We start from the raw sequence: 13,689 nt of genomic DNA on the forward strand, positions 1-13,689 counted from the left end.
TTATGTAAAGTTCAAATTTGAACAATGTTACATACTCCACTCTAGGGCCATTCCTACGAATCTGGAGGCTCGGCTCAGTAAGTTAAAAGAGGTCCGTAATAAAATAAAAACATTTTTTTTAAAACAACAATGTTCTATTTAAATTTTTTAAAAGATAAATACAAGTTGCCGTAAATATGTGATACACCTAAAGGTGAAAATCACTATTGTATACATGAGGAACCTCAAACTACCCTCCCAAAAAAACACCCACCTAACTGAGAACCAAAAGTAAGATGACCCAATTCTAATAGGCCTAAAACAAGACAACAGAAGAAGAAAAGGAATATGAAATCAAATCGGGGAAGAAGAAAAGGAAAGTCTGATGGAGTGATGGTGATGGAACGTGTGGTATCAGAGAGAAAGAGAATAAGGAAATATCTTTTTTTTTAGTGAGGTAGTACATATAGTATTATTGGGCTATACATTTTTTTTGAGGTCCATACCTTGGAGAGACCCAGTTCCATTGAGCTCTTTGCACACCCCTAGATTTGGCGCTGCTCCAATCCACACGCCCGATGTTAGGGCTGGACATGAGTCGAACCGAATCAAACTTATCTGAATTCGACTCAACTCGATAAAAATTAAATCGGCTCAAAACTCAACTCGAGTTTGTCACAAACTTTTTTTCCTAACTCGGACTCGATTCGATTCAAACTCAAGAAAAACTCAATTTGACTCGTTAGCTCGAATCAAATAAAAGAAAAGAGAAAAAAAAAACACTCAAATTAACCACAAAAAAAAAACCTCAATATAGTTATTTTCTCTCTCCTCCTGATATATATATATTTTTTTGTTACAAAAGACATAAAACGGTAAAAATGGGATAAGATAATATTGTATTTTTACCGTTTATTAACTTTCATAAATAGATACCGTAAAAAAAAATCATAAATAGAAAATTCTAAAAATGATTTGATATATTCTTTCAAAAAAAATGATTTGATATATATTATATGCAAATTACAAATATAGCCTTGCAATAAAACTATATTTAATTTGTTAGTAAATTTTAAATTAATATTTATATTCTCGTAATTTTGATAGCTTTTAATTTTTATATTTTATAAATTACATATTTGCCCATGTGAAAAAATGATACATATTTTAAAAAAGAATGATTAATATTATTATTATTATTACAACTTAGTAGTTTTTATTAGGAAAGCAAGTGTTGGTTACAATTGAGTTTATTAAAAATAATTAAAGAAAAAAGAAAAGAAAGTATTACAAACACCTTTTCATTCGCTGCTATATCTTCTCTTGCAAAGAAAGACCCACTCTTGAAGATCTGAGAAGAAGAAACAGAAACGGTTACAACACACACTTTTCAAGAGCTCAAGAACTCCTTCAATGGCAAATCCACCAACTGGCAAGAATAATGGTACGTTTGTTACTGATGACATTGCTTTCTCTGTTCTCTCCAAACTTCCTCTTAAATCTATCAAGCGATTTTCTTCTGCTTGCAAATCTTGGTCTCAAGAGTTTGAAAAACCTAGTTTCTTACAAAAGTTCTTCAACAATCTCGCTTCCAAATCTCATGATGATGATGATGATGTGAAACCTCTCTTTAACATCAACGATAGGTTGTATTTGCGTTCTGGTGACAATTTTCAGCATGAGGTAGAATTGGATATGAATCTGCTGCCATCTCCATTTGATGCTAAGCATTTTCATATTTTAGGTTCTGCTATTCACGGTATTCTTTGTCTCTATCTTGTTGACAATCAGAAAAATATAATCTTGTGGAACCCTGATGTTAGTGGTCAATATAGAGTCCTTCCTACTGACTATGCCGAGGACCTAGGGTCTCCAGACGAAGACTTCGTCGCTAATTTTCAGGTTCATGGATTTGGTTATGACACTTTTAATCATGATTTCAAGGTCATTCAACTTGTGAATTATTATGGCTATAATGATATAGGTGATGATGATGATACCTTTTGGCAAGTGTATTGTCTCCGCACTAACAAGTGGACAAAACTTAACATACCTAGTGGTCATCAGATTCCATTTCTTCAGGATAACCCTAATGGTTTGGAGGTTTACATGGATGGTTTTTGCCATTGGTTGGGCAGAGTCAAAGCACGTGGTCAACTTTATCTCGTGTCATTCAACTTGACCAATTCTAAGCTTTCAGCTGCACGTGTCAATGTAGATGTAACTGAATCGTCTTTGAAATTGGTGGTGTTAAATGGGTCTGTTGCTTTGATCACACAACATGATGATCCTATGTCTTTTAGCATTTCAATTTTGGGTCAAATCGGTGTCGGAAATTCCTGGACAAAACTTTTCAATGTTGCATCTTTGCCTTCTTTTAAGGATCCTATCTCAGCTGGGAAGAAGGGTGTTATATTCTTCAAAGGAGATGAAAACAATGGTAGAGTAGCTTGTTTTTATTTAACTACCGGGATGATTGAGAAGGAAATTGATTTTGAAGAAGAAATAGATATTCAGCAAATCGTATTTTACAAGAAAAGTAACAAACTCCTTTCAACGAAGAGAAAGAAGAAAACCCTTCGTCATTGAGCTGAAGGTATAAATAGTCAACTGTTTTTGCGAGTTTTTACTAGTTAATTTTGTGCACCGTAGATTATGCTGCCAATTTGTCTGGAGTTATTAGGCTTCTCTTTGAGTTTAGGGATATCAATTAACTTTATTTGTATACCCTGTCATTGCCATCACTGCTAACAATATATGGGTCTTTGGTTGCATGTCGTTACCAGTTACTACTAATTGCATTTTACGGTATACAATTACTATGGCATGTGTGACTGATTTTTGGTGATTTTAGTGTTCCAATGTTACTAGGAATTTGGTCGGCTGCAATTTGTTCAATTTCTGATACCTTCATTGCTTCATATGTTACTAGGAATTTTCCCCCATTCTGTTTTAATATTGTGGCATAGGGATTCAGACTTTAGATAACTTCTGACGATTCTATTTTTATGATAAGTGAAAACTGTAGATGGTTCAAAGCATGGAAATACTGATTTTATTTTTTAGTTTTTGCTAAGTAACCTAGTCTAAACACAGATCAAAGTATATGATTCTGCTCACAAAAGGTCCTTTAAAAATGTGCCAAAGTTGAGCTTTTCCTCTAATCAGAAAACTAATACGGTCATCTTTATCAACTGAACACAGAAGAAAACCGTTGCATGGTATCAGTAGTTATTAGACAGATAGACTGATTAAACCTTATATCTCTGCATACAAATCTAGTTAGTATTTAGAAGATAAATAGGGTAATCCTTTTCAACTAATTTCCTGCATTTAAATTTATTTACTGTCTGATTCACTTGCAGAATCCCCTAAAATATATATGATTTTCATTGTGACATTAAAGTTTAAAACATCTTCCTATAAAATCCTTATCCTATAAAATATTAATTTCAATATAGGCATTTAAAATTATTCTCAGTAGTTTTGCATATTATCAACTATTAAGTAAGCAATCAATATCACTTCTGCAGTATAACTATTTTGGGAAGTTTACGAGACTCACCACAACTTATTTGTCGATTGCTATTCCTTCCTAGAAAAACCCATTTGCCACAGAAAAAAGATAAGGTTATGATTAGTCTTTATAAAGAGTGACATCCCGTGTACCTTACAATCCATTTTTGTAAGGTTGAGTTAGGCCAAATTCAAACTCTACGATGATATCGGAGTGTACTGGTATGAGCCAGATAAAGCTGAATAGTAGTGACACCCCTCATCTTAAAAGTCGGACATCCAAAACAATGAACGCAGAATTTCCAGCACTTGCTATATATTTTGTGCTTGATTGCTGGTATTAAAGAATTTGGTTACTCTGTGGTCTCATTATTGCATGTCCATATTCTAATTGCATAAAAGATATGAAGGGAGGTTCATTGTAGTGTTTGAATTATGAAATAAGGTGATATGTCTTCTACCATTTCCCATTTGATATAAAGGGGATGGTATAAGTTTATAGGACTCGGTCCTAAGTCCTTTATTAATTTGGTTGTATGATGTCTTAAATTTTGAAAATGAGACCTTGGTAATTATTAGTGTATGTATTAACCAAATCTCCTTTTTAACTTAAATACTTGGAGTGAAACACCGTAGATTATGCTGCCAATTTGTCTGGAGTTATTAGGCTTCTCTTTGAGTTTAGCGGTCTCAATTAACTTTATATATATACACTGTCATTGCCCTCACTGCTAACAATATATGGGTCTTTGGTTGCATGTCATTACCAGTTACCACTAACTGCAGTTTACAATGAAGAATATTTTTAATTTCTTTTGTTAACTAATGTTGTAAACTCACTTTCTTGATTATAATCTTATTCACTTTCTTCGCAAACTTTTCATTTTTTTCACCGTTTCCTTGGCATCTTCAGTTTCCTCCATCTCTTGAAACTTTTGTATTTTTCTTCCATCAAATATTCCAATACTAGACCCAACTTTGTAATTCTAATTTCTTTCACAATTCTTTCCCTAATTCCATTTGCACTCTTTTCAATTTCCTCTTGCTTCATTTCCTTTCTTTGTTTCCACGTCCATCTTTTTGAATCTTCCACCTTCAACCCTGTTCCACAAAATATTCAGTCTCTTTGCTCACCATTTCTTCTTTGACATTTTGTCTCTTGCATCTTCTTAATATTCAATAGTTCACTTTCCTTTGAAGAACTTTTAGGTAAGTGCTTCGGAAACTCTTTATAGCTATGATTGCATCATCAAATCCTTCTTTATTAGGCTTTTTTCTATCTCATAGGGAGTAAGACTTTAGGTGCAACTTGTGAAGATTCCATTTATATGATGGAGTCCATGTCAGCATGGCCTTTTTTTATTTAATGGCAGCTTTATTTTAGTATTTTTCAATATTACATGTCAGCATGGCCTGCCTTACACTTACCATCAGATGAGCCATTTGAAGTATAAATCTTAAATTTGAGAATTGTAAGATGGATCAAAGAATGGAAGTACTAAATTTTTAGCTAAGGAACCTAGTTTAAACACAGATCAAAGTTTTAGGTTCAAATCAACTAGCCACCTTAAGTAGTAATCACTAAATGACTCTGAAGTTGATGCAGAGTTTCCCTCATTAGGTCAACAACAAAGCTTTAATTATAAAAAGATTCTGCTCACAAAAGGTCCTTTAAGAAATAACAGAGTTGAGCTTTTCATCATCAAAAAACTAACACTGTAATTTTTATCAACTGAACATGGTCGAAAACTGTTGCATGATAGCAGTAGTTATGAAACAGATAGATTGATTAAACCTGAAATCTCTGCATACAAATCTAGTTAGTATTTTGAAGATAAATTGGGAAATCCTTTTCAATTTATTTCCTGCATTTAAACTTATTTGTTGTCTAGTTCACTTGCAGCATCCCCTAAAATATATGATTTTCATTGTGACATTTAAGTTTAAAACCTCTTCCTATACTGAAGATTTTATTAAGCATTTAAACTTATTCTCAGTAGTTATGCATATTATCAATTATTAAGCAAGTTATCAATATCACTTTCTTCTGAAATATAACTATGTTGGGAACTGTACATGACTCAATGCAGCTTCTTTGTCCATCGTGATAAGTCTAATATATAACTTTTGCTTGCTCTTCTTGAGGAATACCATATCTCTTAGTATAATATATGTTTGTACCATGTAAGTCTGTAACTTTGGTGCATCATAAAATTAGCCTGTGTTTGTTTCTGAATTGCAATCGTCCACCACCGTGTGTGTTCCTTCACTTTGACAATTTGTAGCTTTGAAATTATCGCGGTGGGAAATCATTTAGAACGCGAGAAAAATGTTTCTGACGCGTTATGAAACGAGCACTTAAATGTTTATATGTACGGTAAATGCCTGAGAAACTGTAACTGTGTGTTTGGATCCAATAGTACGTTTGAAACGGAAATTATAAAGGATACACTTTACAACATAGTTATAAAGTGCTTATATAGTTACTGGTGTTCTTTTGTAACCAAGTGCTTATAGACAAACAACTCCATCAGAAGTGAAGAAATGATGAGCCGTACTAAGTTGTAAAGGATACACACCAAACGCTACCAAGTTCTTGAGAGTTATGTTGCCTTTGGATTGAGTTCTGATGAGAGGTCCAGAAACATGGGATTTCATGTGGTTAAATAGCTGATAAATAACATACTTGAAAATCTATGCTATGCACTTCCACTAGTTCACTCCTTGTATGCATGATTTTGGGTTTCTTAGTTAGTTTGTGTTTTTGCATCTATTTCATAGTTATGTCTTGATTTTGGTTTTTACGGGTATGCTTGATTTTGGTTATCGATCTGCCTATCATTGTTAAATGCTTCATTAATTAATGGCTGCTGCTATAATGGAATTAGTTCATTGTTAAATATTACTGATGTGCCTTTTTGTTTTTGTTGTTGTTTTGACTCTTCATAGATATTATCTGTTGCATTTTTTAATGCTATGGTTGTTGCTTCTTCATATGGTAATAATATTGTTAGCAATTTTATTCGACTAATATAAGCATTTGTGAGTGTTTGAGAGAGCTTGTGCATTAAGGTTTTTGATGGCTTCTCAGTTCTCAATCATTCCTTACAATTTTAAGGTTATTTTTATGTTAGGTAATAATATAATTATGTAGAAGGTTTTTTTGTTCTTATTCATTCATCAATCAATAATGTTTTGTGTGGATGAGGATTAGCAATTTAGCATCTATATCTCAGTCAATGTATACACTATTAAGCTTATTGAATCACGTGAATCAGCATTGATATATTTATCTATTTTGATGTGTTTAATTATCCCTTTTGTGTGGATTAGTTTGGACTTACAATCTGTAGATTATCAATGGGAAAGTTTGCAATATGTATATATTAGATTTCATCATTGACTTATATGTTGCTTTTTCTTTATGCAGGATCTTCACAAAGATGAACATGGAAAGCTTTGTGTTGCTTTTTCTTTATGGTCCAAAGACGAGTTATGAACAAGTTGTAATGGTTGGGTTCATTTTGACCACTCCTGGTAACTTTGGCGTACACAAACTTTGTAGTGTAATGGTTCGGTTCGTTTAACAAACTTTGGCAGAAGCAAGCAACTTAGCTTTGTGTGAATGTTTTGGTTCTTTTTACGAAACTTTGGCAGATGCAAACTTTTTAGTGTAATGGTTTGGTTCGTTTTTACCACTCCTAGTAATGCATCGTTATTTTCCTCAATATTCACTTGTTGTGGTTTATTTCCCCTTTCATCATGCACTATCATTGAAATTTGTTGATGTTGTTGTTGATATTTCTCTTGCACTTCAACTTGTTGTTCTTGTGTGAAATCCTTTTCTGTTTTACATTCTACATTTCTTAATTCACTCATCTCTTTTTGCAAACATTGTTTATCATTATTCTTCATTATAATCTCTGGTTCCTCACTTACTTCAGTATAATCTCTGGTTCCTCACCCTGTTCCACAAAATATTCAGTCTCTTTGCTCACCATTTCTCTGACATTTTTTTTATTCTTGCATCTTAATGTTCAATCCTTCAATTTCCTTTGACGTACTTTTAGGTAAGTTCTTAGGAAACTCTTTCTTTATAGTTACCATTCCATAATCAAATCTTTCTTTATTAGACTTTTCTCTATCATATTCTTCATCTCTATCTTTAGTTTCCATTTAGGATTTACGATTTTCTTTAATATTGTGGCCTTGGGAGTAAGACGTTAGGTAACTTCTGAAGATTCCGTTTATACGATAGTGAATACTGCAAGATGGTTCAAAACATGGAAGTACTATTTTTATTTTTATTTTGCTAAGGAAACTAGTCTAAACACAGATCAAAGTTTTACAGCTCTTAAAGTTTAGCTTTATACGGCACATCCCCTCAGATACAAGACTCTAAAACATTTATAAATGAACTTGTTTTCTTGGAGTACAAGAGGGCTAGAACCCATCACACACCAAATAAGCCAAAACATCTGCATACATTTATTTGCCTCTCGATAAATATGACTAATTTGGACCTCCCCCTCTAACGCAAACATTATTCTTATGTTTTGCAACAGACTCCAGTCCCTCCTTGACCAGTTAAAAGTGTATTTGCCACACATGAAACTCCACTTTGTGAAAACCACGAGATAGAGTCAAACTCTAGCCTTCAAAAACTCCCCACATACGCACTACACACACCGAACCCCTTCAAAAAGGCAGATATCCAACCCTTCTTCTCTCCCCAAAGTACACCTCTACACCCGGATATAATACCTTCTTTAATTGCAGAAGAAGAATAGGTTTTAAGGTGTCTGTTAATTTCCAAGCTGAGGTTAGTAGGCCTCACTAATTCATCATCATGCACTAGCTTGTTCCTCCAAGCCAACAAAGAGTGGTACACTGTTCCCCAAAATGCAGGCCAATCCAAGACCTCACCACCACCCAAACCTCCCTGCAAATTGATATCTATCCATTGCTGCAAATCTGCAGCAAAGAACATATCCCAGTGGCTGGACTGAACACTGCTAAGCCGAACAGCCATCACAATCGGACAGTCATGCTTGACATGCAGCGACGTTTTGACAGTCTCTTTGCAATGAACACTGAGCGCTGCTCCCAGATGCATAGAACTCAACCTACTATTAGTCAACACTCGATCATGTTCGAGCAACCATTTAAAACACCGAATTCTCTCCAGAACGCCAATTTCCCACAATCTAGTCTGAGTCAGGATCAGACCCAAAAAGACTCAAAGCATATATCATACTCGATACCAGGCGGAGGAATATCACAAATTCTGTTCACAAAAACATCGACAACCAATCCTGCAACTCATTGATCCGCCAGTCACCATTGGAATCTACCAATTCAGCCATTGTAACATTTATTAGAGCATAAAAATATGGACGACTCAATAACATATTTACGGTAACAGAAAATTAAGGCATTGAACATATCATATAAATTCAAGCAAGTAACATGTAACATATCAGAAATTAAACTTAGGTATTCATACAAATCCAAGCTTAGAATCGTTCAACTTAGACATTTATGTAACATACCACATTATGTCATTCTTCAAACTTGCCAAAAAAATGTAAAAAGCCAAGCTTATAATAATTATAACATATATACATTATAAAATTTAACATATTTGAAAGAAAAAAAAATACAAAAAAAGCAAGATTATCTCACTTAGGCATGCATTCTAAATTAGTAGCATAATTAGTATTATTTGAACATTTAAACAACTACATTGTACCTAAATCTACTCTAAACAACAATGCCAGCATAAACAATTCTAAACAACATCAAATTCTATCATAATTTGCAATTTTCTAACGTAACCTAATCACTAACATTTTGCTCAAAATTAAGTAAAATAAAGTCATAAACAACCTACATTGCATGTAAATAGGATTAAGATGACTTACTTGTGATTTACTTGAAGAAATTAGGATGATTTTCGAGCAAATGAGGTTTGGGTGATTTGGATTTGTTGTGAATTCGATGAAAAATCACACCAATAATAAATTTGATGTGTGGAGCAAGTTAATCAAGTAACAAATATCAAAGTGGATAACAATTAAACACAAGCAGAAGTAGAAAACAACGAGAGAAAGAAAAGAGAACACAAAATAATTTGTTTACCTAGTTCGGTCCAAATTGACCTAGGCTGGGGGAGAGAGCATCCCTCGGTTTCGGTTTCACTATAATGATGAGTAACTTTACAAAAGAGATATCAATGAGTTACAAGAATAAGTCTCCCGCCTAATTCTACCCAAAGTCTCAATCTCATCCCGTAACCAAGAGACTCAATACTAATAGTGTTTCCCAATGTGAATCAACCCTCAAACCCTAGTTTTGTTGTTGCCTTTTTAAACCCTTGTTTCAGCCCCCTCTGTCTCAAGGTTTACACTGATACAATGTCTATATTTATAATAAAAGTAACCCTCGTAAAATTGGAACAAATCTGGCCCAAAAATACGTTTATGAAAAATACTGTTACGACAGTTTGGGCCCTGAATTCCTCCATTCGGGCGCCGATTTGGTAGTTTCCAGAAACCTCAATTTCTCCAATTTTGAGTCACTTTCACAACATGATTGAAAATGGAAGTGTTTTGCATGTAACACTGTAACCAGAAACTGGAGTGTCTGCGTTCATATCATAAACATTGCAACGACAGTTAACTACTGCTGAGGGCAACAACATTTAACTGTTGCCGGTTTGGCAACGGTAGTTAACTACCGCTGGGTGCAATTACAGATTGTCCATGTGTTATTATGAGGTTCTTGAAGTCAGAACAGCAATTTTCCTACTTAAACTTTAATTGAAAGCCGAAAATTTCAAGAATAACTGACCCAAGAATATAAGTCCTTTGGGAGGAAAGCTTCATTAGCACATGAAACGTTAAAAATTTCATAAAATTTTGAATAAAAAAAACACTTTCGTAAAAAATCTTCATAATAGTAGATGAACACCATGGATTAAAGACCCCTTGTTTTTTCAACACCCTAGAATTCTAGGTTAATCTCTTAGCTTAATTTTTAAGTGAACACAATAATATCCATGTAGTTTGATTGAATATGTATTTATCCTTTAATCATTCAATGATATGTCATATTTTCTTTTTATTTATTTGAAAATAAATTTAAATGTTAAACAAAATTATACTTAAAGATATTGGTATCCAACAAAACTCTAAAACTCTAAGGTACTTAAAAATTTACGTTAGGTCGATAGTGAACAACTTTGATTCGTAAAACAAATAAAATATAAAGATTATCTACTACTGCCACAGTGCCACCCATTAAAATATAGCGGGTAAAGAAAATACACAATGGAAGGGGTAGAACTGATTAAGATATACAAGATTAATCATGTAAGTAAATTAGCCTATAAATAATGTGAAATTACAGTCTATATATAATGTGAAATTTCCACCTCTGCCAATCTGTGCTTCAGAAGTGGTTTATTAAATATATAAAACATTTAATATATATGATGTTCACTAATGATTACTGCATGATTTTAGGGATAGCAGTACATGGATTAGGAGTTATTTGCTGATGTTGTGTGTAGATACTGTTGTTCACATTCTGTTATCTGGTAGATGAAATTTTCAATCCTAATGCAGTTCCTTTATGCATGTTGATGCCTTGTTTTCTTCATTCATCAGAATTAGCCACTGAAAAAAAAAAGTTGTAATCCCTTGTATAAAAATAGTTATAGTTATGAGCAATAAAATTCTTTAATCCCATCCGTAAAAAATAATAATTATATAATCTCTTGTTGTTTTCCATATTCACTCTTGAACTACTTTTGAAGGAAGCTTGAAACTGATAAACAATTGCATCACTTAGTTCTTCTTCTCATTCTAAAACTTAGAGGGTGAGTTGGATGGGTGATCAATTATATATAGTTTTATTAAGAGGAGTTTTTCAAAATTTAACAAAAGTTCTCGTTAAAGTAAGAAAAATACAAAGAGAAGATGGAGACCTTTACAAAAATTATAGTTTTTTTTTTAAAGAAAAAATTGTAGTTTAGAAAAATATTCTATTATCGCAGTCATATGATTTTTTCTTTACATAAGAAGTCGATACTAATTTTTATTAGAATAAACAATAAATGATCATTATTTTTTTATTTTATATACAAACAAACCAAAATACATCGAGTTGATAAATAATTTTTTTTTTAAGTAAGTTGATAAATAATTTTGTTATATACTTTAACAATCATTTATAGACAAATCGATGTAAGAATAATTTCAATTAAAAATTTAAAATTGTAATCAAAATTATACAAACAAACATAATAATTTTTCTTCAAGATTTTTAACATCTGGATTTTTACTTGTCAAAAAGAGAGTAAAAGACTTCTTTTATTCGAAAAAAAAAGGTTTCCTTTTTTGCCACAAAGTAAAACCCTTATTTTCAGCCTCAATCGTTTCTTCTATCACAAAATAAAAGCTCCCACCAAACTAACAGCTGCCGTGTGCTGTTTTTCTAGGGCAGACTTGGTATCACCTTGGAGAAGTTTGAGCGAGAAATCAATGACTTCAACCGATGAAAAGGTTAGTAGTAGTTTATACATTCCTGAAGATGTTTCCTTCATTATTTTCTCCAAACTACCGGTCAAATCTCTCAAGCGTTTTACTTGTGCGTGCAAATCATGGTCTCTTTTATTTGAAAACCCTAGTTTTATGAATATGTTCCGTAAAAATTTCATATCTATGCATCAGTCATTGTACAACAACACTTATCTCTTTCTAAATATAAAGGAGGTATGGCCTTGTCCCCAAGATGATGGTTCAGAGTTGTATTTGGTTTCTGGCGATAAGTTTGAGAACAACGTCGAATTCAAATGGCCAGATTCATTCCTACGGGATGAGGATGAGATCTTTTTGTTTGATTCTGGTATTAATGACATTCTTTGTCTTTCTGATCATGGTCATGAAAGGGTTGCATTATGGAATCTAGCTTCTAAGGAATTGGAGACTGTTGCTCCCAGCCCTGCTCAAGAGTTACCTAATTCTAATCCTTGCTTTACTGTTCATGGATGTGGTTATGACCATGTCAATGGCGACTATAAGATTATCCGTTATGTTGATACTTATCATTATAAACCTACTGACAAAGTTGACTGGACTTATATGCCAACAAGGCCACGCTCTTTTTGGGAGATTTATAGCGTAAGCCGTCACTCTTGGAAGAGACTTGATTTAGAGGATATGCCTTGTGGTAAAGGTCGTAAGGTGTACTTGAATGGATTGTGTCATTGGTGGGCGATGAGATATAATACATACATGGTTTCTTTTAACTTGAGCAATGAGACGTTCTTTACTACACTATTGCCTTTTGATATGCAAGGTAGATATCATGATGAATGGGTGGAGAGGAGGAGGAGATACTTAGACTTGGTGGTGTTAAATGGGTTCGTTGCTTTGATCTCAAAGCATGTAAAGCAAACTTCTTTTCACATATATGTTTTGGGTGAACTTGGTGTTAGGGAATCATGGACTAAACTCTTCATAGTCGGACCCTTCCCTAGTGTTAGGCGTTCTATTGGAGCAGGAAAGAAGGGTGATCTCTTCTTCATTAAACATAACGATGAACTAGCATTTTTTGATTTAAATACCCAAACAATTGAAGATTTTGATGTTAAAGGGGAGTCTTTCGATTGTAACTTGACAATTTATATGAAAAACTTCCTTCCAATTGGCCGAAAATGGAATTAGTTATTTTTTTTTCTTATAAGTATAATTATTAGAATTTAGGATTTTATTACCAAGTTGAATATTTTGAAGTCATTGCAATGAAGATAAGGGTTTCAATTTTCCATATTATATTTCCTACCAAGTGTATAATTAAGAAAGAAACATTTATATGAATCTTTCTTTACCATTTTTATTTCCATGCTCTTCTCTTTATTCTAGTGCATGTTGTTCTTCTTTCGATTCCAATTGTCTATAATTTGGAAACATTTGCAAATCTATTGAGTAAAATGTATCTGATTTAACCCCATCGATCAGTACATTCTTCATGCCATATCTCTGTAACCATGTATCTGCTTTTCTCATAAGTAAATTAGCCTATAAAAGCATCGATGTTGTGTTAAATACTTTTGTTCACATTCTGTTAGCTGGTACAAGTAATTTCCTAATGCAGTTCCTTTATGCAGTTGATGCCTTGTTTTTTTCA

The 13,689-nt window shown here is 33.1% G+C and overlaps 2 protein-coding genes across 3 annotated transcripts in view; both read left to right on the forward strand.

The window, feature by feature from the left end:
- The first annotated feature begins 1,324 nt into the window (after positions 1-1,324).
- Positions 1,325-13,689, forward strand: part of LOC146899875 (F-box/kelch-repeat protein At3g23880-like) — a 92,371-nt gene continuing 80,006 nt past the window's right edge. Inside the window, exons 1-2 of one of the 2 annotated variants that reach the window (XM_085732976.1) lie at positions 1,325-2,575; positions 6,926-7,223. In XM_085732976.1, the coding sequence (XP_085589102.1) occupies positions 1,393-2,568 (1,176 nt within the window). In that variant the 5' untranslated portion in view covers positions 1,325-1,392 and the 3' untranslated portion in view covers positions 2,569-2,575; positions 6,926-7,223. Of the gene's footprint in view, positions 2,576-6,925; positions 7,224-13,689 lie in introns of those variants that run through there. The other variant, XM_085732977.1, reaches the window with a different exon arrangement.
- On the forward strand, positions 11,987-13,226 carry LOC146899876 (putative F-box protein At3g16210). Its single transcript, XM_085736865.1, has one exon. The coding sequence runs from the start codon at positions 12,042-12,044 to the stop codon at positions 13,224-13,226; it is 1,185 nt and encodes a 394-aa protein (XP_085592991.1). The 5' UTR covers positions 11,987-12,041.

This window comes from Medicago sativa, chromosome 8 (assembly GCF_051527215.1).
Source record: "Medicago sativa cultivar Bolivia chromosome 8, Bolivia_mono, whole genome shotgun sequence".
NCBI lineage: Eukaryota > Viridiplantae > Streptophyta > Magnoliopsida > Fabales > Fabaceae > Medicago > Medicago sativa.

Coding starts and splice junctions, on each gene's coding strand:
- LOC146899876 (XM_085736865.1), top strand. CDS start 12,042: ATGACTTCAACCGATGAAAAGGTTAGTAGTAGTTTATACATTCCTGAA.